The 26,024-nt window shown below is 37.0% G+C and overlaps 1 protein-coding gene and 4 pseudogenes across 10 annotated transcripts; 3 read left to right on the forward strand and 2 right to left on the reverse strand.

Annotated features, from left to right (window-relative positions):
• The first annotated feature begins 277 nt into the window (after positions 1-277).
• On the forward strand, positions 278-23,907 carry LOC18431384 (3-isopropylmalate dehydratase small subunit 1). 10 transcript variants are annotated; one of them, XM_088858719.1, is made up of 3 exons: positions 281-651; positions 21,938-21,981; positions 22,930-23,907. In XM_088858719.1, exon 3 carries the CDS (start codon positions 22,967-22,969, stop codon positions 23,747-23,749), a length of 783 nt encoding a protein of 260 aa, XP_088714845.1. In that variant the 5' UTR covers positions 281-651; positions 21,938-21,981; positions 22,930-22,966; the 3' UTR covers positions 23,750-23,907. The 10 variants fall into 10 exon arrangements, with proteins under 10 accessions (XP_088714852.1, XP_088714845.1, XP_088714850.1 ...); XM_088858721.1 differs by having other exon boundaries at positions 491-651; positions 22,909-23,907; XM_088858720.1 differs by having other exon boundaries at positions 491-651; positions 21,941-21,981.
• On the forward strand, positions 5,411-6,352 carry LOC105420441 (3-isopropylmalate dehydratase small subunit 1 pseudogene; annotated as a pseudogene).
• Positions 9,468-11,358, reverse strand: LOC148783365 (zinc finger BED domain-containing protein RICESLEEPER 2-like; annotated as a pseudogene).
• LOC148783366 (zinc finger BED domain-containing protein RICESLEEPER 2-like) lies at positions 14,809-16,258 on the forward strand (annotated as a pseudogene).
• On the reverse strand, positions 18,761-21,072 carry LOC148783367 (3-isopropylmalate dehydratase small subunit 1-like; annotated as a pseudogene).
• Positions 23,908-26,024: the final 2,117 nt, after the last annotated feature.

Genomic DNA, 26,024 nt, shown 5'->3' on the forward strand with positions numbered 1-26,024 from the left:
AATGTTTGTTAAATCAAAATTCTTAATTTACACTCACTTTTAATGTGATTATCTCTAAACTAAAAATCAAAGATATTAAATCATCGAAGTAATAGAGTTATAGGAAAAAAGGTTTTCTTTTTTAATTTTTTTAAAAGATAAAGTACGGATATTGCTTTTGGTTAAAATTATTTATTTTTTTTAAGATCTTTTTGAAAAGTCAGAGTTGTTAACGGATTTCAAATAATCAAAGTTCTGTTTAAAAAAATTCGTGTTTTAAAAGGAGACTCGCTACCTATAGTGGGCACCCTTTGTTGGTACCAGGGTTGTTTTGGTCATTTTACTTGGATCCTTTGGTCATTTTAGTTGGGTTCTTCTCTGGTTGATCTTCCTTCGTACCATCAACCGTCGATTGACATCAGGATGAGATCGACGGCTCCACAAGAGTCCTAGAGACGCAAGCGGCCTCGAAACTTCACTATTAAATCAACCTCATAAACTGTTTCGTATTCTGTTGGAGAATTCAACGAATTGTAATGCTTCACATCACGGTGATCTCTCATGTATAAATGCTATCTGCAACTCTTTCTCTCGCGTCCTTGTGTCTCTCTGTCGCTCTGAATCAGAATAGCTGAGGGGTGTATCAAGCAAATTGGGGTTTCACTTGTTATGGTGAGCTATCTATTTATTGATAGACCTTGTATTATTCTTTCGAATTGAATTTTTTTGCTGCAGGGGATTGAATGTTGTTTGCAAAAAATTTATATTATGTTTTCTTCAATCAGATTTAAAGGTTTACATTTCAGTGATAAATCTTGTTCTATTCCTTCGAATTGGAGTTTTTTCTTGTTGCAGGGGATTTATATTGCTGCTATCATTGTATTCGTGCAAGTTAAGGTTTTTAGTTCTGTGAAATATATATATATCTATATATTGAGTTTTGGGAGGAGATGATTATTGCTATGCAATTTTGAATCTTTCGTTCTTTATTTATGGATTGGTTATTGTATGTTAGGATTTTATCATCATATGCCTAGCTTATGGAAATCAAGGCAATTGATCTTGTCTCTTTTCTGGGAGATAATATTGCAATTTGCTTGATTTCCTTTTTTATCATTTGATCATTGCAAAGATGCCTGTGTTGTGTTATCTGCAGTTTCCTTGAAAATTAGGGAATGGATTTTGTGTTTGTTGCGGGAATTTGAATTTATATTTGAATATGTTTGGTTGGAAATTGGTAATTTGTTTTTGATGGCGGCAAAAGCTTGTTGGTGTAGGAACATGTTTAAATCTTTTTAGTCTGAGCAAATTTGGTTTTCTATTCAAATAATTCATGTGTAGTTCATAGAAAACTTACATTTTTATTTTGTTTTTCCGAAGGTGGATACTGCAGAACATATTTTGAGTCTGCAATTTTCTGTTTGATCTACTTATTTGCATGAAGCTAGGGCGCCATTTCAATATCCTCAGTGCTTTTGAAATGTGGATTGTGATTTTCATCTTTGATAATCTGTTTGTTAAAGATTGTTTTTTTTTTTTGTTTTCGCTTTGGTTCATTGTGCATCATGAACAAGTTATTGTATTGCTCGTTGAAATCTGGCTTTCCAGTTTGTTTCTGAAATTCAGGGTCTGGAATCTGTTTCTTTGGAAGGTAGTGTTGCTGAAGGTGTTTTGAGTCTTTAGGTTTTCAATTGTCTTTTGATTCATAGAATTTCTGGTGAATTATGTTTAGGAAGGATTTGCAAGTCTTTGTGAGCGGTGGACAGCTGAGCATACTGTCGCTTCTATTTTATGCCTATTTTTATAAAATTCTTACTTTGTGTTGCCTTTTCGTGATCTTTTCTCGTAACTTGTGGACGGGAGGGTTCTATCTTGTTATGTTTCTCGATCAGTGTTCACAAAATCGAACCGGAATGGTAAACCGGACATAGGGCTAGAAGCAGTTTAACCGGCCTAACTGGTAAACTGGCTGATTCAATTGTTCTAACCGACCAAGTCCCCGGCGGCCAAAAAAATTGTCGAAAAAAATAAAAAAATACAAAAAAAACCTACTAAAATATGAAAAGCATATAAAGAATGATTAAAACAAAACACATTCAAATGAAATTATTGTTCGCAAAATTGCCCGATCTAACCACTAACCTCCTGATTAGATCAGAACCGGCTTTGGGTGGTTAGGGTGATTAACTGTTATTAAAAAAGAAAAAGTTAAAAAAAATGTATATAAATTCTCAAAAATAAGGAATTTGATTTGCAATGTATTTTAAAATATTATTCACATTATGGTAAATATTAAAAATTGTTTTGGTCATTAATACTCACTTTTATATTTTCCCATATTTTTTAGAAAATTTTTAAAATAGCTTTTGGATAGCATAAAATGGGTTAAAATCATTTTTTTTCATTAATTTTCAACTTCATTTGAATGTGTTTTGTTTTAATCATTCTTTATATGCTTTTCGTATTTTAGTATTTTTTTTGTATCTTTTTTATTTTTTTCGACACTTTTTTGACCGTATGTGACTTGTCCGGTTAGAGAATCGGCCAGTTTACCTATTAGGCCAGTTAAACCGCTTTCAGGCCTATGTCTGGTTAACTGTTTCGGTTCAATTTTATGAACACTAAATGAAATTGAAAATTAATGAAAAAATGGATTTTAAAGGTGAGTATTAATGAGAAAATGGATTTTAGTTACACTAGTTTTTAGATGAACCACCAATTTGCATCATCTTTAAGATGGATGCTTTATACCTCTAGACCGCATAACTTCATATGCGGTCCAAAAAGTATAAGCATCCATCTTAAAGATAGATGCAAGTAGGTGTTCCATCTAAAAACAATCGAAACTAACGGTTCAAATGTTTTTTATTAGAAATATTATTTATAGTTTTTTAAATTTACTTATTTTTTCATATTCATGATTTCTATGTTAGAGATTATATGTCCTTAAAAGTTTAGTCCAAAAATCCATCTCAAACATATATTTATTAATAGGCCCGCATTTCTACATTTGCGTGTTGTCCGCATAGAAACTGGGTCCTCGTAGAAAACGTGGTCTAGCTCACATGAAACAATTGTTCAATTGTAAAACATGGAGTCTAGATAATGGTATTACAAGATGTATTATTTTTGGGACTTAAAATTTTTTCTTTTTTATTTTCATACGTCCCGATGTAAAGATGACCAATTAAATGGTTTTCAAAGTCAAAACAGTTTTTTTATGTATGTTTTAGGTGCACCTTAATTCTATGATTTAAAGTGTCAACCTTGTGAAAAAACACTAAAGCCTCACCTTCAAACTCGCTTAAAGTTATAGTTTATTCGTCGGGAAACCTTCAAATCGATCATCTCAACTTTGACCATTATCATTGAGAAGAAAAAACAAAAAGAACGGATTTCAAACCCTAAAAATAGTGTGTACAGCAACACGCTATTCAGATCGTTCATTTTCAAGAGATTATTGATCCATAATATTTATATTATTTTTTTAGCTACAAATGTTATAATTAGTGGTAGAAATAGATTTTAGAGCCATTATATGGATTTCTTGTACCCGAATTGTTTTTTAGACGAGATTTCAGGTGAACCTTTACTTTCTTCTTTTTGCCATAAGGCCCAGCCTTATAGAAACTGCATTCATAATGAAATAACTTGCAACCGTTGAATGTCGCCTGGGGATGTAGTTTTGGTTTGAGAAACCTTACGGGGGCTTGAAAACATATTTACAACCTCTTATTATGAAATTTAAAATTTTGAAAATGGGATAGATCAAGTGGATTTGTAAACACTTAAAAAATCTTGAATATAGATGATCAAGGTAACTTTTTACAAGATGTTCTATTGTCAGGACTGAAGGTAACTTGTTACAAGATGAACTATTTTTAAGACTTGAAATACTTCCATACATCTCAAGGTTGAGATGATAAACTCCAGGGTTTTCCATCATTGGAGCACTTTCTTCTAGAGATTTTTGAGGAGTAACTTACTTCGATATTAGAAGGTTGACACCTTATACAAACTTCTTCCCACATAAATTTATTGCCTTTTTGAAAGTAGATCAAAATATATGGATGGAATGCTAAATAATTCACCTCTTGGTTACAATTTGATAAATTTCTCATAAATCATAGATTGTAAACCAATAAGGGTGTGGTTTGCATAAGGTTGCAATCTTAAACAATTAAAGTAAGACACACCTCCAAACTTTGTCACAAGATGTAGTGTTAGTGTAAAAAATTATTAGGATGGCTTAAGAACCTATTTTCATATCTAATTATAATATTTTAAACTCAAAAAATGATTCAAATCAAGCAAATTTATAAAATATCGAAAATGGACGGTCCATATAATGTGCTGTGGGATATAATATTTTTAGGACTTAAAATTTTTTATTTTTGCCTTATCTATACATCTCGATGTAAAGATGATTAATTAAATGATTTCCAACATCAAAACGGCCTTTTTTCCAATGTATTTTTTAGGTGCACCTTAGTTCTACAATTCAAAACCTCACCCTTATGTAAAAATTTTCAGCCAATAAGTTTCAAGTAGGGGTGGCAAGGGATTGGGTTAGGCTTGGATCTGGCTGGACCCAGACCCAAAAAATTGTTATGGGAATGGAATTCCCCAGACCTGGACCCGGACCGAAAATAGAATGTGGGACTCGGATCCCACCCAAAAATAGCATATGCTATATTCTAGACCCAAATAGTGTTCGGGTCCTAGACTTGGACCCGTACCCGACGCGTAAGCCTCTAATCACCCAGTACAATCCCCTTTCCCCATTAAGAGAACACAAAAGCATTCACCAAGAATACCAAATCCCTACTCATGTTCCAAAAAAAAAAAAAAGGGGAATTCCAAACCCTTGCTAAACACAACACTAAAAACAAGTAGTCCAACTCAAGACGCCAAAAACCACAATAAGCCCATTAATGGAGATGTAAATGTATGGCATACAAAGATAAACAAATCTCAATTCCTACAACACATACATAAAACCAAACCCCGAATATCGCTGCCGTAAAAATCTCTTCACTCTAGAGAGGAACCTACATTCACCATATTCTGTCAGCAAGAAATCCACATGTACCACACCAATAAAAAGACAATAGGAAGGTAGGAAATGGAAGGCCAAATCAACTTGAATGGCTATGGCAAAAAATTCCTCCCTCTTCTCAAGAAGCACGTGCTAAGTCCCCAAGAAAGCCTAGCTATAATTGCCTCCTGAAAGCCATTGGCAGCTAAAGGTCTCATGAAATAAAGGCGGCCTGACTGCACAACCCTACCACTCTGAATGCCTAACATTCCCCACTATGAATGCCTAACATTTTCCCCCTCACTGAGACCTCAATAACACAGTAGGAGCCCGTCCGTTTATAGGTTTTTGTCACCAGTAAAGCGACAGTCAAACAGACACACGGTAGCAACCATGGCATCAAAGGCCGTGCAGCCGCCGCCATGCGCTTTCAGCTTCTCCTCCTCCCCAATCCATCGCCTCTCTCCGCCTTCTGCTCGACCTCCTCTCCTCTGTTACTCTTGGCCTTCCTCTTCTCTCTCACGTCGCTGCAACCACACCCTCAGTCTAACTCTCTGTGCTGCCTCTTCTTCTTCTTCCTCAGCCTTAGAAGGCGGCAAGGCATCAGAAAAAGTATTTCACGGAGAGTGCTTTGTTTTGGACGACAACATCGACACGGACCAGATCATCCCCGCGGAGTACCTGACCCTCGTTCATTCGAACCCGGAGGAGTATGCGAAGCTGGGGAGCCCGGCGCTCTTAGGGCTCCCTTCCCGGTACCCTCGCTTCGTGGCACCCGGGCAGCCCTTGTCCCGCTATGCCATCATCATTGCGGGCGCCAATTTTGGGTGTGGCTCGTCGAGCGAGCATGCCTTTGTTGCCCTAGGTGCGTCAGGCGTCAAGGCCGTGGTGGTTGAGTCCTATGCGCGCATCTTCTTCAAGAATTTGGTGGCGACTGGAGAAATTTACCCCCTTGAATCCGCAGAGGGGTGGCTTTGCAAAGAGTGCAAGACGAAGGATTTGGTGACTGTGGAGATGGAGAAGGAGAGGGGACTACTTACGGACCACACCACTGGGAAGGAGTATAAGCTCAAGCAGATCGGGGATGCGGGGCCGGTGATTGAGGCTGGGGGATCTTTGCATACGCTCGCAAGACCGGTATGATCCTAGCCGCAGCTGTGTAATAGTGAGCAAGATATATATAGAGAGAGATGAACTAGTAGAAAATGTTGGTTTCTTTCTGGTATTTGTGTTTGTAAGTGGCAATTTTCCTTTTTTGGTTTTTGGATTGTTGTAGTTGAGGATTGCAAGAATTGAGATGGTATGATGTTTTCCCCTTCTCAACCTTTCTCTTCAGCCTGCTCTATCTATCTCTTGGATGAGATGGTATTCTAGTGCTCTTTTTATAGTCTCTCTCTCTTGTTGATGAGATGGTACTCAAATTTATTTATTTGAGTATTTTACTTTCTGTATCTGGGATTTCTGGTTGACTGTTGACTTGGTTTATTGTTATCTGCAATCCTCTAGAGTTTCTTTGTGTTGTCTCTCTCCCTCTCCCTTATGCCAAGTTGATAATATGGAAAAGAGATTGGACATAGTATTGACACTCTAATATGTTTCCTTACTGCTTGTTTAGATGACCATAATTATGAATATGAAATGTTTCATTGCTGATTCACTCCACCACATTTGTTGTTGATACATTTGAATGAAGATGAATATTTTATGGCCATTGGTTTCCGCAGCAGATCTGATAATGTGCTCCCTCTATACTTATTTCTATTCATAAAGAGATTGAGTTGAAAACTGATGTCCATAGCAATCTATCATTTGGTGAGGTTTTTTGTCATTGTACTCATTGGAAGAAGTATTTTTGTATTTCCATTGAGGTGGTAGGTTTGAAGCAGGTGATTTATCGATACTATTGCTTGTGGAGAATTCATGGCTTGTGGATTATGGAGAATGATATGGCTTTTGGAGAATTCATGGCTTGTGAATTACCATTTGCGAAAGGAACGGTAGTTTAGCTTGTTCTTTAGATTAAAGGAGTGGATATGGTTGTGCAATGTTTACTACAGGTGGGAATGAAGATAATGGGTTGTCAATGGTATTGTAGTGGATTATGTTAAAAAAATAAAAATAAATTGGTATTCCAATTGGTTAAGCTGATTTCTGTTCTACTTTGTTGGGAAAGCTTCTTGCAGAAGCAGCAGGTCCAGCAAATGATCATGGTGTAAAATATTCCTGATGATATGATTATAATACTTGAACCAGGTCTTGTCGTGAAGGATTTAATAGTGATGCATTATGGTTAGGTCGAGAGGTTCCTGCTGCACTGGCAACGCTTCCAATGGCAATGAAGTTGGTGCCTTACATTTCCAACTGAAATTTTTGATTTTCACATTGTATCGCCTAACTTGTCTCAACTGTCTTCTTCTTTTGATTTTTTTATGATATTTTTGACAAATGCATCCCTCCATGCTTTAGACATATTTATTAATACCACCAATCATGTGGTAGGCATATCTATGATCTTTACAGCTCTACGCTGTGCAATTTTACTAAAAATATGGCAGTCCACCTCGTTTGTTCTTTTGACACTATCAAGGAACATGCCCAATGAATTGCCAACAAAAGCTGTTTTCCCTTGATTTCTAACAGTGGTTGTATGGAGGTGAAGGGACTTGCAAGAAACAAAGCAAGTGGTTCTAGAAGATGAACTGGTAGATGTTAAGAAGGGGATCGAGTAATGGAGGTGGTTGGGGTTAACCTAGAATAGTTCACATTTCAAGATGATTAAACGTAGGTTTTTAGGTAGGTTTGGGGTGACAAGTGGGAGCAGGAAGGGCATTATTCTGCACGTTGAGGGATTTGTTTAGGAGAAGATTATTATGGAAGCATAGGTAAGATTAGAAGTTGATAAAAATGAAAATGAGGGGTAGAGGTGAGTTTTATTGATGGAGGAAGCTGGAATATAAGTAAAGACCTATTATTTCTCACAACATGAATTTCTAGAACAAAGTGGTTTCGTTTATGTTGGGGGAGGAGTTGCGGTCTTTTATCTAATGAAGATAGGGGTGGCAATGGGTCGGGTCCGGCTTTACGCGGAGCCGAACTCGAAATTACACTAGATGGACCCATACTCGGATCCGGACGTAATGGATCTAGAGTGCCTCGTACCTATACCTGTACCCAGAACATGCATTAGGACCCAGGACCGGACCTGTACCTGTTGTGTTACTGTTCGAGTTCCCTTGACCCAACCCGAAAGCCAGTTTGATGATTTCAAGCCACAGAAAAAATAAAAAAAATATGAAAGACCTGTAAATTCAACGCCAATATTTTTTAGGTAAAAAGTTATGAAATACCAAATACAGTTAAGAGAGATGTCTAACAAATAAATTCAATGGCAATAGACTTGGAGGCCATTCATGCATTTAACAAATTGCTTCTTCCACATAGGTGCAAGTTGCTTTAATTCTTTAGTGCAACAAGATCCAAATCAACTCCCAAAACACATAGCACGCGATTTCATGTCTCAATCCTCCCCAATTAACAATTACATAAGGGATTGCAAATAAAAAGACATACTAAGGATTCTATCTCTCTCTCTCTCTTAACACACACAAATTCAATTACCTTTTTTCATCAATATACATCTCTCTCTCTCTTGTCCCCTATTTTAAACCTGTCCAAGTCTTTCCTCAATATACATCATTCCATTTCAAAGAAGTCCATCTGTGAGTATAACAAACAATCATCTCAAAAGAAAATTGCTAGATTTCCTGCATCATCCTTTCCCTGCCAGCAGCAAGTGGTTTCCCGGTGAGAGAAAATTACTCTAATTGCTTCAGCCCCACGGTGAACTTCCCGATAAAAAACATGATCATCTCAAAATTTTTTTGCTAGATTTCTGGCATCATCCCTTCCCTGCCTGCAGCAAGTGCTTTTTCGGTGAGGGAAAATTACTCCAATTGCTACAGTCCCATTCTTGATTCCTCCATTCTTGCACCTCCACTCCATCAATATCAAAGAGAAAAAATAAACCACCATTAACATAAGTAAATAAATAACAAACCACTGTAATACAGAAATGTAGGACATAATGCATTATACCCTATCTGATATTTAGGCCCAATTAGATCATATTCACTAACTTATTGTGAAATGAACATATATATTGAACATGCTTGTCAAAGATGGCTCAATAAATTTCACATTGCTCTAAAAGTTCTATGGGTGAAAAGAGAACCTGGTGTATTACACTGAATTTATGGTGAGACTATTGTTAACTGTCCTCTTTTACCTACATGTTAGTTACATAATCATAAATGAAACTATTCAAATAAAATGCATCAAAACCTTTCCACCTGCAGCAAAGACAATTCTTGAATGTACGTTGCTGAGAAAGAATAATTGTCTACATATGTCGATGCATACTTGGATTGCCTGAGCTTTTTTAATCAGCTCCTCATTCATGTAATTCCATCATACTACCCTGCGGAGCATTGCTAATGCTAATAAGTTGAAGTGGAAGAAGCCGGCCATGCATGCGTGCTCTCTTATCCAAGGAGGCTCTTGTGCTCTTTCTACTCTGTCCTTTGTCCGATTGCTGCAGAGATCCTGATGACAATACACATATTTCAAATATTTGTCCAAATCAGCAGGTCGTAAGTCAATTTATAGTGTGTTAACACATACATACATAAAAATCACACAGTTAACTGTGAGACCAGTAAACCAACAACTGTTAACTCAATTAATCGTTTGTTAATGCACACACGGCATAGAAATCACACAGTTAATTGTGAAATCAGTAAATTAGTAGTTGTTAACACAATCAATAGTGTGCTAATGCACACATAATGTGACATTGACATTGACAGTAAACACAGTAACATGGTATCATTGTTAACAAAGTAAACAGTGAACTCAGAAGTGTTGTGAATTACATAAAAAAATATTACATAATTAAAACCTGAGACATAGGAAAAGATTCACTTGTACAATATTCATTCATAGCCCTTAACTTCATCATCTACAATAGAAGCGGGAGTGTTAGAAGATGATGCTCATGCACCCTATAAGCTTGAAACACAAATAGAGTGATAAAATTTAAGTTATAGAAATCAACCAATATGGAAAGTAATCAACCGACAACAATTTTGAAATTAAACTTGTTTTACCTTCAAAATCATTTTGCAGCCAATTTTGGGTACACATCAATGCTTGCATGGTTGATGGACGCAAGGAATTGTGATACGGGCCTAAAACCTGTCCCCCAGTACTAAATACTGATTCAGATGCTGCTGTGGAAATAGGAATCACCAAAGTAACATTTTTGAGAGATTGGGGAACCTTGGTGCATTGGCTCGCTACCAAATTAAGATATTGAACTCTTCATTCAACAGTGGTTTTGGAAAGATAGGTTACTCCATATGTATGTCCAATTCTGATCTTATTAGTATACTAATAGAACGCTCTTGAATGAATCTTTGATATTCCATCTTTCTCATATGACGAGTAGCAAAGCCATTGTGGGAAGAAGATTGGTCGACAATTGAAGTACTTCCAATATTGGTACTAGATGATTCATTTGATTTATACCTTGTATATAAGTTATATATCCCTTGTCCAATCATCATAATTTCTTGTGTTGCTTCGTCAACATATATTTTTGGATAATAAAAATCAACCAATGCAAGTTTATACCGAGGATCAACAACACCTGCAATCTTCAATGTTAAACTGCATATCCTCCAATATTTGTCAAACTTCTTTTTCATAGAAGTTGGATACTCGATCCCGAAAAAACATTTGTAGCATCATAAAATTTTTCAAACAATTATAAGTATGTCTTGCTTTCTCCCAATCAGCCTCAGATGGAACCAAATTAAACATTGAGTCCCATTGAGAAAAGCAATAAATGCCTCTTTTAGCTCAAAGACATTATATAACATTTTGTATGTCGAGTCCATCGAGTTGGAATATCAAGACATTTTTTTTTTTTTGCTTACAATTCTAAGGAACTTGTTTCCCTTATTAAATATTTCTTGCGTTCCTTACGATCCTTTAGCGAACTTGATTATATCATGGATCTTGTCATTTATCTCATGTATTAATCCTATTACATCTTACACAATAAGATTTAAAATATGGGCACAACAACACGCATGGAACATCTTACCATCAAATACTAGTACTGTTTTTCAAGACAATTGAGTGACTAGAGATGATGCTGTTACGTCATTGTATGATGCATTGTCCAAAGTTACACTAAACAACTTGTTTTCAATATTCCATTGCATAAATAATTCCATGATAACAGTAGCAATAACATCTCCTGTATAAGGAGATGGCATATACAGTAGCAAAAGACTGCTATTTGAAACATTGGACAGGGGCAAACTTGGTAAAAAATTTAAAAATAGTGGAGGCATCCTTCTTGGTAAGAATGGGCTATTTTTGGGCCATAGCATTATAACTGTTAAATAACCCGGTCCATATGTAAATTTCCCTACTTATTTCTAGCATCTTTATAGAATTACAATCACTTGTATTTCTTGGATTGGGAGAGCAATCCTTTTAGATTGAGAAAGCCACCCATGTAGATCTTTAAGATAAAGAATGAAAGATTATAGCTTTGTTTAGGTGGGGAAGAAAGATTGTACTCCTTTATTGTGTATGGTATGTCTTTTGTTGGCTAAGTGATGGGGGAAGATTAATCTCCTTTGTATAAGTGTGATTGATATCTTTCTTCTCATTCTTTAGAGCTACCATATTAATTTATTTGCAATTTTCTTGCTATTCTCTGTCTTAAGACTTTTCCATTTGATAACTCAGTAAGCATTCATTTCTCGACTTTTTCTTGTGTTTGTGATTGTGATTCTTGCTTTCATAATGGTGATTCATTATGTGTGTTACCGGATTGTTATTTATTGGTTTCGTTTAGTTCATGGAGTTGCTTTTCAGTTGAATCTTTGTTATTTTATTCTTGGATTTTGGATATTCTTATTTGGGTTGAACCTTTAATGTGCTCTCTCTCTCTCTCTCTCTCTCTCTCTCTCTCTCTTTTCTCCCTCATTGTCATGCATTTTTATTCTCAAATTGATGTTGCATTGGTTTACTGCATTGAATGAGTTGTGATTCCTTATTCACTACAATTTCAAAGTTATTTCACGTCGTTGGATAAAATTGTGGAGTCTTTTGTTCATACTTTTTCCAAGCTATGATTTTTTAGTTTTTATTGACCATTTTTTTTTATGGATAATGTGCTTCTTCAACTCTGGATGAAGCTCATATATATTCTTGAGAAAATGGAAAAAGGGAAATTTGAGTTTTGAACTTGAGAAAGTTGCAAAATACAGTTATATGGAGACACCAGAAAATGGTTGCAGATGAAGAGATATCAATAAATAGAAATCCCATCGGAGCTTTTGACTTGAATGGAACACAACACTGGATGTTGAAGTTATTTCATACTTTTATTCATCAAGTTATTTGATTTATTTTTCTCTATAAATTTGCTCGCTTTTGGAAGACAATTATGAATTTTGTTAGTGATCGTCTTGTTCAGCAATTTAAATTAGAGGCAAATGCGGACTGAAGAACTAAGTTCTGTGATCATTTGGGTTAGAACTTGGTCAGTGTATAATTGCAAGAACTTAGAGTTTTCTGGTTTAGTCTTAGTGCAGGTTTTGAAGAACTTGCCAAGCTCTTGTAAAATGCAAGTTTTTGGCTTGGCTTTAGTTTTTTCTCTGTGACTTCTTCTTGGGTTAGGAGTTCGTCTCTGTTGATTGCTTTATGTATTTTAAGTTTTCTTTTTTTGGTTTCAGGTTTTGTTGATTGTAAGTTTTAGGCTACAGGTTTTATATTTTCATTTGATTGAGGTCAATATTCTATGAATATCTTTTTCGGTGCATTTTGTAGTTCTTACAAGATCATGGGTAGGAGCATCCAATCATCATGTTGTATTTAGCAAATCCAATTGGTTTTGACCACACTTCAATTAGTTTTGAGCATGATAGCATTTAGTCACGGTTTTGAACCTTAATTAGGTTGGGTGTTTGAAACAGTGAAGTGGTTTTTGGGACACGAGAGACTTTTAGCGACAAAAAGTGGTTTTTTAGAGGCAACAGTTTCAAACCTGGAGATAAAATGCGGGTATTTGTAGGTAAGTTTCAGACGGTTTCGAACCTTGAGATAAATGACCAATCTAACTGTGACTAAATGCTATTGTCCTCAAAACTAATTGAAGTGTGGTCAAAACCAATTGGATTTCCAATGACTTAATACAACATGATGTTTGGATGCTCCTACCCATGATCTTGTTAGAGCTACAAAATGCACCAAAAAAACCCAGATATTCATAGAATATAGACCTCAATCGATGAAAATATGAAACCTATAGCCCAAAACTAACAATACCAATACTTGAAATCAAAAAGAGAAAATTTATAATACGTAAAACAATCAATAGAGATGAACTCCTAACCCAAGAAGAAGTCACAGAGACGAAAACTAAAGCCAAGCCAAGAACTCGCATTTTACAAGAGCTTGGCAAGTTCTTCAAAACTTGCACTAAGACAAAACCGGAAAACTCTAAGTTCTTGCAATTATACATTGACCGATTTCAAACCCAAATGATCACATAATTCAGTTCTTCAGTTCGCATTTGCCTCTTAATTTAAATTGCTTAACAAGATGATCGCTACAACAAAATTCACAGTTGTCTTCCAAAAGCGAGCAAATTTATAGAGAAAAATAAATCAAAGAACTTGGTGAATAAAAGTATGAAATGACTTCAACATCCAGTGTTGTGTTCCATTCAAGTCAAAGCTCTGATGGGAATTTCCATCCATTGATATCTCTTCTTTTGCAACCATTTCTGGTGTCTCCATATAACTGTATTTTGCAACTTTCTTAAGTTCAACACTCAAATTTCCCCCTTTTCCATTTTCTCAAGAATATATATGGGCTATGTCTAAAGGTGGTTGTGTATCATTTACAGCTTTATCCAGAGTAGAAGAAGCACATTATCCATAAAAAAACAGCCAACAAAAACTAAAAAATCATAGCTTGGAAAAAGTATGAACAAAAGACTCCACAATTTTATTCGACGATGTGAAATAACACTGAAATTGTAGTGAATAAGGAATAAGGAATCACAACTCATTCAATGCAGTAAACCAAGGCAACATCAATTTGAGAATAAAAAAACATGACAATGAGGGAGAAAAGAGAGAGTGCACATTAAAGGTTCAACTCAAATAGGAATATCCAAAATCCATGAATAAAATGACAAAGATTCAATTGAAAAGCAACTCCATGAACTAAACGAAACCAATAAATAACAATCAGGTAACACACATAATAAATCACTATTATGATATTAAGAATCACAATCACAAACACAAAAAATAAGTCAAGGAAGGAATGTTTACTGAGTTATCAAGTGGAAAAGTCTTAAGATAGAGAATAGCAAGAAAATCGCATATTGATTAATATGGTAGCTCTGAAGAATGAGAAGAAAGAGATAACCACACTCATACAAAGGAGATTATTTCTCTATCACTTAACCAACAAAAGACATACCATACACAATAGAGGAGTATAATTTTTCTTCCTCACCTAAACAAAGCAATAATCTTTTTATTTTCTAAATAATGGGGGCATTCTTTATCTTAAAGGATCTACATGGGTGACTTTCTCAATCTAAAAGGATTGCTCTCCCTCTCCAAGAAATACAAGTGATTGTAATTTTATAAAGATGCTGGAAATAAGTAGGGAAATTTATATATGGACCAGGTTATTTTACAGTTATAACTGTATGACCCAAAAATTGTCCGTTCTACCAGGAAGGATGCCTCCACTATTTTTTTAAATTTTTTGTCAAGTTTGCCTCTGTCCAATGTTTCAAATAGCAGTTTTTTGCTACTGTATATGCCATCTCCTTATACTGGAGAAGTTGTTGTTACTGTTCTAATGGATTTATTTATGCAATGGAATATTGAAAACAAGTTGTTTAGTGTAACTTTGGACAATGCATCATACAATGATGTAACTGCATTATCTCTAGTTACTCGATTGTCTTGAAAAACCGTACTAGTATTTGATGGTAAGATGTTCCATGTGTGTTGTTGTGCCCATATTTTAAATCTTATTGTGCAGATGGAATAGGGGTAATACATGAGATAATTAACAAGATCCAATATATTATCAAGTTCACTAAAGGATCCTAAGGAATGCAAGAAATATTTAATAAGGGAATCAAGTTCCTTAGGATTGAAAGCAAAACAAAAAATGTCTTCATATTCCAACTCGATGGAACTCAAAATAAATGTTAGAGACTACCTTTGAGTTAAAAGTGGCATTTATTGCTTTTCTCAATGGGAATCAATGTTTAATTTGGTTCCATCTGAGGCTGATTGGGAGAAAGCATGACATACTTGTAATAGTTTGAAATTGTTTATGATGCTACAAATGTTTTTTGAGGATCCAAGTATCCAACTTCTATGGAAAAGAAGTTTGACAAATATTGGAGGATATGCAGTTTGATGATTGCATGTGTTGTTGATAGTCGGTATAAAATTGCATTGGTTGATTTCTATTATCAAAAAATATATGTTGATGAAGCAACACAAGAAATTATGATGATTGGACAAGGGATTTGTAACTTATATAGAGGGTCAAATGAATCATCTAGAACCAATATTGGAAGTACTTCAGTTGGCAACCAGTCTTCTACTCACTGTGGCTCTGCTACTTGTCATATGAGAGAGATGGAATATCAAAGATTCATTCATGAGCATTCTATTAGTATGCTAATAAGATCAGAATTGGACATACATATGGAGGAACCTATCTTTCCAAAACCACTGTTGAATGAAGAGTTCCATATCTTAATTTGGTAGCGAGCCAATGCACCAAGGCTCCCCAATCTCTCAAAAATGATACTTTGGTGATTCCTATTTCCACAGCAGCATCCGAATCAGTGTTTAGTACTGGGGGACGGGATTTAGGCCAGTATCGCAGTTCCTTGCTTCCATCAACCATGTAAGCATTTATGTGTACCCAAAATTGGCTGCAGAATGTTTTAGAAGCTAAAACAATTTTAATTTCATAATGTTGTCGATTGATTGTTTTCCATATTTGTTGATTTCTAGAACTTAAATTTTATCATTCTATTTGTGTTTCAGTCTTAGGGGGTGCATGGGCATCATCTTCTAACACTCCCGCGTCTATTGTTGATGATGGAGTTGAGGAATGTGAATGAATATTGGACAAGTGAATCTTTTCCTATGTCTCAGGTTTTAATTATGTAATATCTTTTTATGTATTTCACGACATTTCTGAGTTCACTGTTTACTTTGTTAACAATGTTACCAAGTTACTGTGTTTACTGTTAAATGTCATTGTCACATTATGTGTGCGTAAGCACACTGTTGATTGTGTTAACAACTGCTGATTTTACTGATTTCACAATTAACTGTGTGCATTAACAAACGATTAATTGAGTTTACAGTTGTTGGTTTTACTGATGTCACAATTAACTGTGTGATTTCTATGTTATGTTTGTGTTAACACATTATTAATTGACTTAGCAGTTGCTGCTTTGGATAAATTTTTGAAATGTGTATTGTCATTGGGATATCTGCAGCAATTGGACAAAGTAGAAAGAGCACGAAAGCCTCCTTCGATAAGAGAGCACGCATGCGTGGCCGGCTTCGTCCACTTCAACTTATTAGCATTAGCTGCACTCCGTAGGTAGTTTGGTGGAATTAGATGAATGAGGAGTAGATGAAATTAGGTTGGGCAATCCTAGTATGCATCAACATCTTTAGACAACTGTTCTTCCTCAGCAACATACATTTAAGAATTGCCTTTGTTTCAAGTGGAAAGGTTTTGATGCATTTTGTTTGAACATCTTCATTTATGATTATGTAACTAACATGGAGGTAAATGAGGACAGCCAACAATAGTCTCACCATAAATTTAGTGTAATACTCCAGGTTCTCTTTTCACCCTTAGAACCCTCAGAGGAACGTGAAATTTATTGAGCCATCTTTGACAAGCATGTTCAATCTATATGTTCATTTGGCAATATGTTAGTGAATCTGATCTTATTGGGATTAAATATCATGTAGGGTGTTTGATAATGCATTATGTCCTACATTTCTGTATTATGGTGGTTTGTTATTTATTTACTTATGTTAATGGTGGTTTATTTTTTCTCTTTGTTATTGTTGGATTGGAAGAGGAAGAATGGGACTGTATCAATTGGAGTAGTTTTCCCCACCGAAAAAGCACTTGCTGCTGGCAGGGAAGGGATAGTTCCAGAAATCTAGTAAATTTTTTTTGAGATTATGTTTTTTTTTTGGAAGTTCTCTATGGGGCTGTAGCAATTGGAGTAATTTTCTCTCCTCGGAAAAGCAAGGAAATCTAGCAATTGATTTTTGAGATGATTGTTTGTTATAGTCACAGATGGACTTCTTTGAAATGGAATGATGTATATTGAGGAAAGACTTGAACTGGTTTTTAAGAGGGGAGGAGAGAGAGAGAGAGAGTGAGAGAGTGAGAGAGAGAGAGATGTATATTGATGAAAAATGGTTATTGAATTTGTGTTTGTGTTAAGAGAGAGAGAGATAGAATCCTTAGTATGTCTTTTTATTTGCAATCCCATATGTAATTGTTAATTGGGGTTGATTGAGACATGAAATCATGTGCTATGTGTTTTGGGAGTTGATTTGGATCTTGTTGCACTAAAGAATTAAAGCAACTTGCACCTATGTGGAAGAAGCAATTTGTTAAATGGATGAATAGCCTCTAAGTCTATTGCCATTGAATTTATTTAATAGTCATAGCTAGTCATCCATCTTTTAAATTGTATTAGGTATTTCATAACTTTTTACCTAAAAAATATTGGGCAGGTTTTTTACATATATTGGCATTGAATTTACATGTTTTTCATAAATTTTTCACTTTTTCAGTGGCTTGAAATCATCAAACTGGGTTTCGGGTTGGGTCAGGGCAACCCGAATAGTAACGCAACAGGTACAGATCGGGTCTTGGGTCCTAATGCATGTTCTTGGTACGGGTACGGGTATGTCCGGGTCCGAGTATGGGTCCATCTAGTGTTATTTCGGGTTCGGCTATGGGAACAGCCGGACCTGACCCGTATCCACCCCTATCTTCATTAGATAATAGACTGCAACTCTTCTCCCAACGTGCTGAATAATGCCCTTCCTGCTCCCACTTGTCACCCCAAACCTACCTAAAAACCTACTTTTAATCATCTTGAAATGTGAACTATTCTAGGTTAACCACCTCCATTACTCGATCCCCTTCTTAACATCCTACTAGTTCATCATCTAGATCCACTTGCTTTGTTTCTTGCAAGTCCCTTCACCTCCATACAGCCACTCTTGGAAATCAAGGACAAACTGCTTTTGTTGGCTATTTGTTGAGTTTCCTTTATAGTGTCCAAAGAACAACCGAGGTGGACTGCTATATTTTTAGTAAAGTTGCACAATGTTGAGCTGTGAAGATCATGGATATGTCTACCACATGATTAGTAATATTTATAAATATGTCCGAAGCATGGAGGGATGCATGTGTCAAAAATATCATAAAAAAGTCAAAACAAGAAGACAATTAACACAAGCTAGGCGATACAATGTGAAAATCAAAAGTTTCAGTTGGGAATGTAGGGCATCAACCTCATTGCCATTGGAAGCATTGCCAATGCAGTAGGAACCTCTCGACCTAGTCATAATGGATCACTATTAAATCCTTCACGGTAAGACCTGGTTCAAGTATTATCATCATATCATCAGGAATATTTGACTCCATGATCATTTGCTTGACCTGCTGCTTCTGCAAGAAGCTTTCCCAACAAAGTAGAACAGAACTCAGCTTAACCAATTGGAATAACATTTTATTTTTATTTTATTTTTTTAACATAATCCACTACTACAATACCATTGACAACCCATTATCTTCATTCCCACCCGTAGTAAACATTGTACGACCATATCCACTCCATTAATCTAAAGAACAAGCTCAACTACCGGTCCTTCCGCAAATGGTAATTCACAAGCAATGAATTCTCCACAAGCAATGTCATTCTCCCAATCCAGAGTATCAATAAATCACCGGCTTCAAGCCTGACACTTCAATGGAAGAACAAAAATACTTCTTCCAATGAGTATATTTACAAAAAACTCACTAAATTGTTGATTGCTATGGTCATCGGTTTTCAACTCATTATCTTTATACATAGAAATAAGTATAGAGCAAATTGTCAGATTTGCTGTGGGAACCAATGGCCATAAAATATTCATCTTCATTCAAATGTATCAACAACAAATGTGGTGGAGTGAATCAGCAATGAAACAGTTCATATTCATAATCATGGTCGTCTAAACAAGCATTAGGGAAACATATTAGAGTGTGAATACTATATCCAATCTCTTTTCCCTATTATCAACCTGGCATAAGGGTGAGGGAGAGAGACAACACAGAGAAACTCTAAGGGATTGCAGATAACAAGAAACCAGGTCACCAGTCAATCATAAATCCCATATACAAAAAGTAAAATACTCAAAAAAGTACATTTGAGTACCATCTCATCTACAAGAGAGAGACTAAACAAAGAGCACTTGAATACTATCTCATCCAAGGAAGAGAGAGAGTGAGCAGGCTGAAGAGAAAGGTTGAGAAGGGGAAAGCATCATACCATCTCAATTCTTGCGATCCTCTACTACAACAATCCAAAAACCAAAAGGAAAGATGCCACTTGCAATTCTTGCAATTCTCTTTATATGTCTTGTTCCCTATTACACTACTGTGGCTACGATCATACCGGTCTTGCGAGCGTATGCAAAGATCCCGCCAGCCTCAATCACCTGCCCCGCATCCCTGATCGGCTTGAGCTTATACTCCTTCCCAGTGGTGTGGTTGGTCCCTCTCCTTCTCCATCTCCACAGTCAACAAATCCCTCGTCTTGCACTCGTTGCAAAGCCTCCCCTCTGCGGATTCAAGGGGGTAAATTTCCCCAGTCGCCACTGAATTCCTGAAGAAGATGCGCGCATAGGACTCGGCCACCACGGCCTTGACGCCTAACGCACCTAGGGCAGCAGGGGCATGCTCCCTCGAAGAGCCGCACCTAAAATTGGCCCCCGCAATGATGATGGCATAGCGAGACAAGGGCTGCCTGGGTGCCACGAAGCTAGGGTACCAAGAAGGGAGCCCCTACGAGTGCCAGGCTCCCCAGCTTCGTATACTTCTTCGGGTTCGAAGGAACGAGGGTTAGGTACTTCACCGGGATGATCTGGTCCATGTCGATGTTGTCGTCCAAGACAAAGTGCTCGCTGTGAAATACTTTTTTTGATGCCTTCTAAGGCCGAGGAAGAAGAAGAAGAGGCAGTGCGGAGAGTTAGAGTGGGGGAGTGGTTGCAGCAACGTGAGAGAGGAGGAAGGCCAAGAGTAGCGGAGGAGAGGAGGTCAAGTAGAAGGCGGAGCGAGGCGGCGGGTTGGGGCGGAGGAGAAGCTAAAAGCGCATGGCGTTGGCTACGTGGCCTTAGATGCCATGGTTGCTGCCGTGTGTCTGTTTGACTGCTGCTTTACAGGTGAGAAAAACTTATATATGGACAAGCTCTTACTGTGTCATTGAGGTCTCAGTGAGGGGGAAAATGTTAGGCATTCAGAGTGGGGAATGTTAGGCATTCAGAGTGGTAGGGTTGTGCATTCTAGTTGCCTTTATTTCATGACACCTTTAGCTGCCAATGGGTTTGAGGAGGCAATTCCTGCTAGGCTTTCTTGGGGACTTAGCACGTGCTTCTTGTGAAGAGGGAGGAATTTTTGGCCATGACCATTCAGACTGATTTGGCCTTCCTTTTCCTACCTTCCTGTTGTCTTTTTATTAGTGTGGTAGATGTGGATTTCTTGCTGACATGATATGGTGAATTAAGGTTCCTCTCTAGAGTGAAGAGATTTTTAAGGCCAGTGACATTTGAGGTTTGTTTTATGTATGTGCTATAGGAATTGAGACGTATGCCTTGCATTTACATCTCCATTAATGGGCTTATTGTGGTTTTTGGCCTCTTGAGTTGGACTACTTGTTTTTAGTGTTGTGTTTAGCAGGGTTTGGAATTCCCTTTTTTGTTTTTTTGACATGAGTAGGGATTTAGTATTTTTGGTGCATGCTTTTGTGTTTTCTGTTTCTGTTTGGTACATGTGGGGAGTTAGGAGAGGGAAAATTTGTTTTCTTGGGGCTTGGCTGAAATGTTGGTGGTTTCCTACAGTTGGATTTATGCATAGGTGGTTCCTTTGTTGGGTCATGTGTTAAAGGGGAAAGGGGATTGTACTGGGTGATTAGAGGTTCTTGTTGTTCATTTTCGTCCTTTTTTTTTTCTTATTCATTTTTGTGAAGTGGCCAAATAAGGATTCTACTTACGGTGACTTTAGTTCGCCTGTTTTGAATAAATACATTGAATATAAGATTGGTTTCAGGAAGATGGCAGCCTGATATATTTTGAGTTGGTTTCTACTTGTATAAGATGTTTGTGTATTTTGGTTTTTGGTTATTTGATCTGTTTTGGTTATTTCAATTCCTTCGTATTTAATAATTCTGTTACTGACCTATGGTTATTTGATTTGATCCTTTGTGGCTGGAGTTTATCGTATTGGTTCTTTGCTTTTCAACTTCTGGGATTTGCTTATTTGAGTCATTCTAACGATGACTTCAGCAAAGTGTTAACAACATAAAGATATAAAAATACTGAAAAAGCAGGAAACGAATGCAACTTCTCATGAAAAATTGGTCATAAGGCCCTTTATTAGATAAGATTGATGAGTAAACAGAAGCTCACCTTGTGTTTTTCTTCTCTTCTTTCAATATGAACCCAATAACCAAAGTAATGAGTAAAACCTTTGCTGCAGTAGGAGATGCCACCACAACAATGATTGGAATTGCTTGTTAAAAGGTAGGGGTTTTCATCAACACTGTCAAGTTCAAATGACCTACAGAATCAGATGAAAGGGGACCTAAGTGAAATATATTAAGGATGTGACAAGTGTTATGCTTGCATTTTTATCCACAATGTCCTTGAAACTTCTCAACTTTGATTGTTTCTTTTGTCTTCTTTTTTGTCTTATTCATTCTTATAAACTGGCTAATCAATGATTATACTTTTGTTTTGTGGTAAACTTTTCACAGTAGGAAAAAGTAATTTCGTTGTTTTTTTTGATAAACAGTTTTCTATAGAAACCTTGCCCCTCATCCCTCCCTTCAAACTTTCGTCTCTGCACTCCGGGTAAATTTCACAGTTTTCCAATTCTTCTTTTCATCTGGTTTCTTGTACTACACAGGTGACAATTATAACCATTTTGTGTCCCCTTTTTGTGGGTTCTAGACAATCACGGATAATATCTTTTTTTTTCCCTCCCTTTTGACGTTTCTCAAAAGTTCCCCTTCTGATCCTCTCTCTCTAGTGAAGCTAGTGGACGCCACTAATGTCTGAGATGCTAGAACCTGTGACCTCTCTTAATTGTTTGCACAAGGCGGAGGCTTTAAATAATCAAAATAAAACACACTTTCAAATAGTGTCGAGAAATGTGGTTTTAATACTGAAAATCTTTGTGATAGCTTTAAATATTATTTTTATCTCTAATTATAAAATTTAAAGTTTAAAAATAGTGTAGATCAAGGCAATCTATGAAAACTTGAAAATATTGAAAATTAACATTCCAAAAATGCATTACAATGCACAATTTCCAAAGCTTGTTGAAATGACTAGTTTGTGAAATTTTTGGGCATCAAAACATCCTCTTCTAGTAAAATTTTTGAAGTGCGCCTTAATTTGATTGTTTATAGCCTCACACTCACAAATTTTTCCCCCCCACTGACACAGTAACAGCCCGTCCATTTATAGGTTTTTCTCACCAGTAAAGCGGCAGTCAAACAGACACATGACAACAACTATGGCATCAAAGGCCCTGCAGCCGCCACCATGCGCTTTTAGCTTCTCCTTCGCCCCTACCCACCGCCTCGCTCCACCTTCTGCTCGCCTTCCTCTCCTCCGCTACTCTTGGCCTTCCTCCTCTCTCTCACGTCGCTGCAACCACTCCCCCACTCTAACTCTCCATGCTACCTCTTCTTCTTCTTCCTCAACCTTAGAAGGCGGCGAGGCAGTAGAAAAAGTATTTCATGGCGAGTGCTTTGTCTTGGATGACAACATCGATACGGACCAGATCATCCCGGCAGAGTACCTGACCCTCGTTCCTTCGAACCCAGAGGAGTATGCGAAGCTGGGGAGCTTGGCGCTCGTAGGGCTTCCTTCTCGGTACCCTAGCTTCGTGGCACCCGGGCAGCCCTTGTCCCGGTATGCCATCATCATTGCGGGCGCCAATTTTGGGTGCGGTTCGTCGAGGGAACATGCCCCTGTTGCCTTAGGTGCGTCAGGCGTCAAGGCCGTGGTGGCTGAGTCCTATGCACGCATCTTCTTCAGGAATTCGGTGGCGACTGGGGAAATTTACCCCCTTGAATCTGCAGAGGGGAGGCTTTGCAAAGAATGCAGAACGGGGGATTTGGTGACTGTGGAGATGGAGAAGGAGAGGGGACGACTTACCAACCACACCACTGGGAAGGAGCATAAGCTGAAGCCGATCGGGGATGCGGGGCCGGTGATTGAGGCTGGGGGGATCTTTGCATATGCTCGCAAGACCGGTATGATTGTAGCTGCAACTATGTAATAGTGAGCAAGATATATAAAGAGAGAGATGAACTAGTAGAAAACGTTGGTTTCTTTCTGGTATTTGTGTTTGTAAGTGGCAATTTTCCTTTTGGTTTTTGGATTGTTGTAGTTGAGGATTGCAAGAATTGAGATGGTATGATGTTTTCTCCTTCTCAACTTTTCTCTTCAGTCTGCTCTATCTTTTTCTTGGATGAGATGGTATTCTAGTGCTCTTTTTATAGTCTCTCACTCTTGTAGATGAGATGGTGCTTAAATGTACTTTTTTGAGTATTTTACTTTTTGTATTTGGGATTTCTAGTTGACTGATGACTTGGTTTATTGTTATTTGCAATAACCTAGAGTTTCTTTGTGTTGTCTCTCTCCCTTTCCCTTATGCCAAGTTGATAATGGGGAAAAGAGATTGGACATAGTATTGGCACTCTAATATGTTTCCTTACTACTTGTTTAGATGACTATAATTATGAATATGAAATGTTTCATTGCTGATTAACTCCACCACATTTGTTGTTGATACATTTGAATGAAGATGAATATTTTATGGCCATTGGTTTCTGCATCAGATTTGATAATTTGCACCCTCTGTACTTATTTCTATGCATAAAGAGATTTGAGTTGAAAACTAATGTCCTTAGCAATCTATCATTTGATGAGGTTTTTTGTAATTGTACTCATTGGAAGAAGTATTTTTGTTTTTCATTGAGTTGTTAGGCTTGAAGCTGGTGATTTATTGATACTACGAATTGGGGGAATGATATTGCTTGTGGAGAATTCATGGCTTGTGGATTACCATTTGCGAAAGGAATGGTAGTTGAGCTTGTTCTTTAGATTAATGGAGTGGATATGGTCGTGCAATGTTTACTACAGGTGGGAATGAAAATAATGGGTTGTCAATGGTATGGTAGTGGATTATGTTAAAAAAATAAAAATAAAATGCTATTCCCATTGGTTAACCTGATTTCTGTTCTACTTTGTTGGGAAAGCTTCTTGCTGAAGCAGCAGGTCAAGCAAATGATAATGGTGTAAAATATTCTTGATGATATGATGATAATACTTGAACCAGGTCTTGTCATGACAGATTTAATAGTGATGCATTATGACTAAGTCTAGAGGTTCTTGCTGCATTGGCAACGCTTCTAATCGCATTGAAGTTGATGCCTTATATTCCCGACTGAAATTTTTGATTTTCACATTGTATTGCCTAGCTTTTCTCAACTGTCTTCTTGTTTTGATTTTTTTGTGATATTTTTGACACATGCATCTCTCCCTGCTTAAGACATATTTATAAATACCACTAATCATGTGGTAGGCATATCTATGATCTTTACAGCTCTACGTTGTGCAATTTTACTAAAAATATGGCAGTCCACTTCGTTTGTTCTTTTGGCATTATCAAGGAACATATTCAATAAGTTGCCAACAAAAGCTGTTTGTCATTGATTTCTAACAGTGGCTGTATGGAGGTGAATGGACTTGCAAGGAACAAAGCAATATGGAGGTGAATGGACTTGCAAGAAACAAAGCAAGTGGATCTAGAGGATGAGCTGGCAGAGATGTTAAGAAGGGGCTCGAGTAATGGAAGTGGTTGGGGTTAACCTAGAATAGTTCACATGTCAAGATGATTAAAAGTAGGTTTGTAGGTAAGTTTGCGGTGACAAGTGGGAGTAGGAAGGGCATTATTGTGCACGTTGAGGGATTTGTTTAAGAGAAGATTATTATGGAAGCATGGTAAGATTAGAAGTTGATAAAAATGAAAATGAGGGGTAGAGGCGAGTTTTATTGATGGAGGAAGTTGGAATATAGGTAAAGAACTATTATTTCTCACAACATGAATTTCTAGAACAAAGTGGTTTCGTTTATGTTGGGGGAGGAGTTGCGGTCTTTAATCTAATGAAGATAGGGGTGGCAATAGGTCGGGTTCGGTTGTATGTAGAGCCGAACTCGAAATTACACTAGATGGACCCATACTTGGACCCGGACGTAACGGATCTAGAGTGCCTTGTACCCGTACCCGTACCTAGAACATGCAGTAGGACCCAGGATCCGACCTGTACCTGTTGCGTTACTGTTCGGGTTCCTTTGACCCAACCCGAAAGCCAGTTTGATGATTTCAAGCCATAGAAAAAATAAAAAAATTATGAAAAACCTGTAAATTCAATGTCAATATATGTAAAAAACCTGCTCAATATTTTTAGGTAAACAATTATGAAATACCTAATACAATTTAAGCGATAGATGACTAACAATGACTAATAAATAAATTCAATGGCGATAGA

Source organism: Amborella trichopoda, chromosome 2 (assembly GCF_054954075.1).
Source record: "Amborella trichopoda isolate Santa Cruz 75 chromosome 2, AtrichopodaSantaCruz75HAP2 v2.0, whole genome shotgun sequence".
In the NCBI taxonomy this organism is placed as follows: Eukaryota; Viridiplantae; Streptophyta; class Magnoliopsida; order Amborellales; family Amborellaceae; genus Amborella; species Amborella trichopoda.

Coding starts and splice junctions, on each gene's coding strand:
- LOC18431384 (XM_088858718.1), top strand. Junction 22,312..22,914: donor CTTTCGTCTCTGCACTCCGG/GTAAATTTCACA, acceptor ACACAGTAACAG/CCCGTCCATTTATAGGTTTT.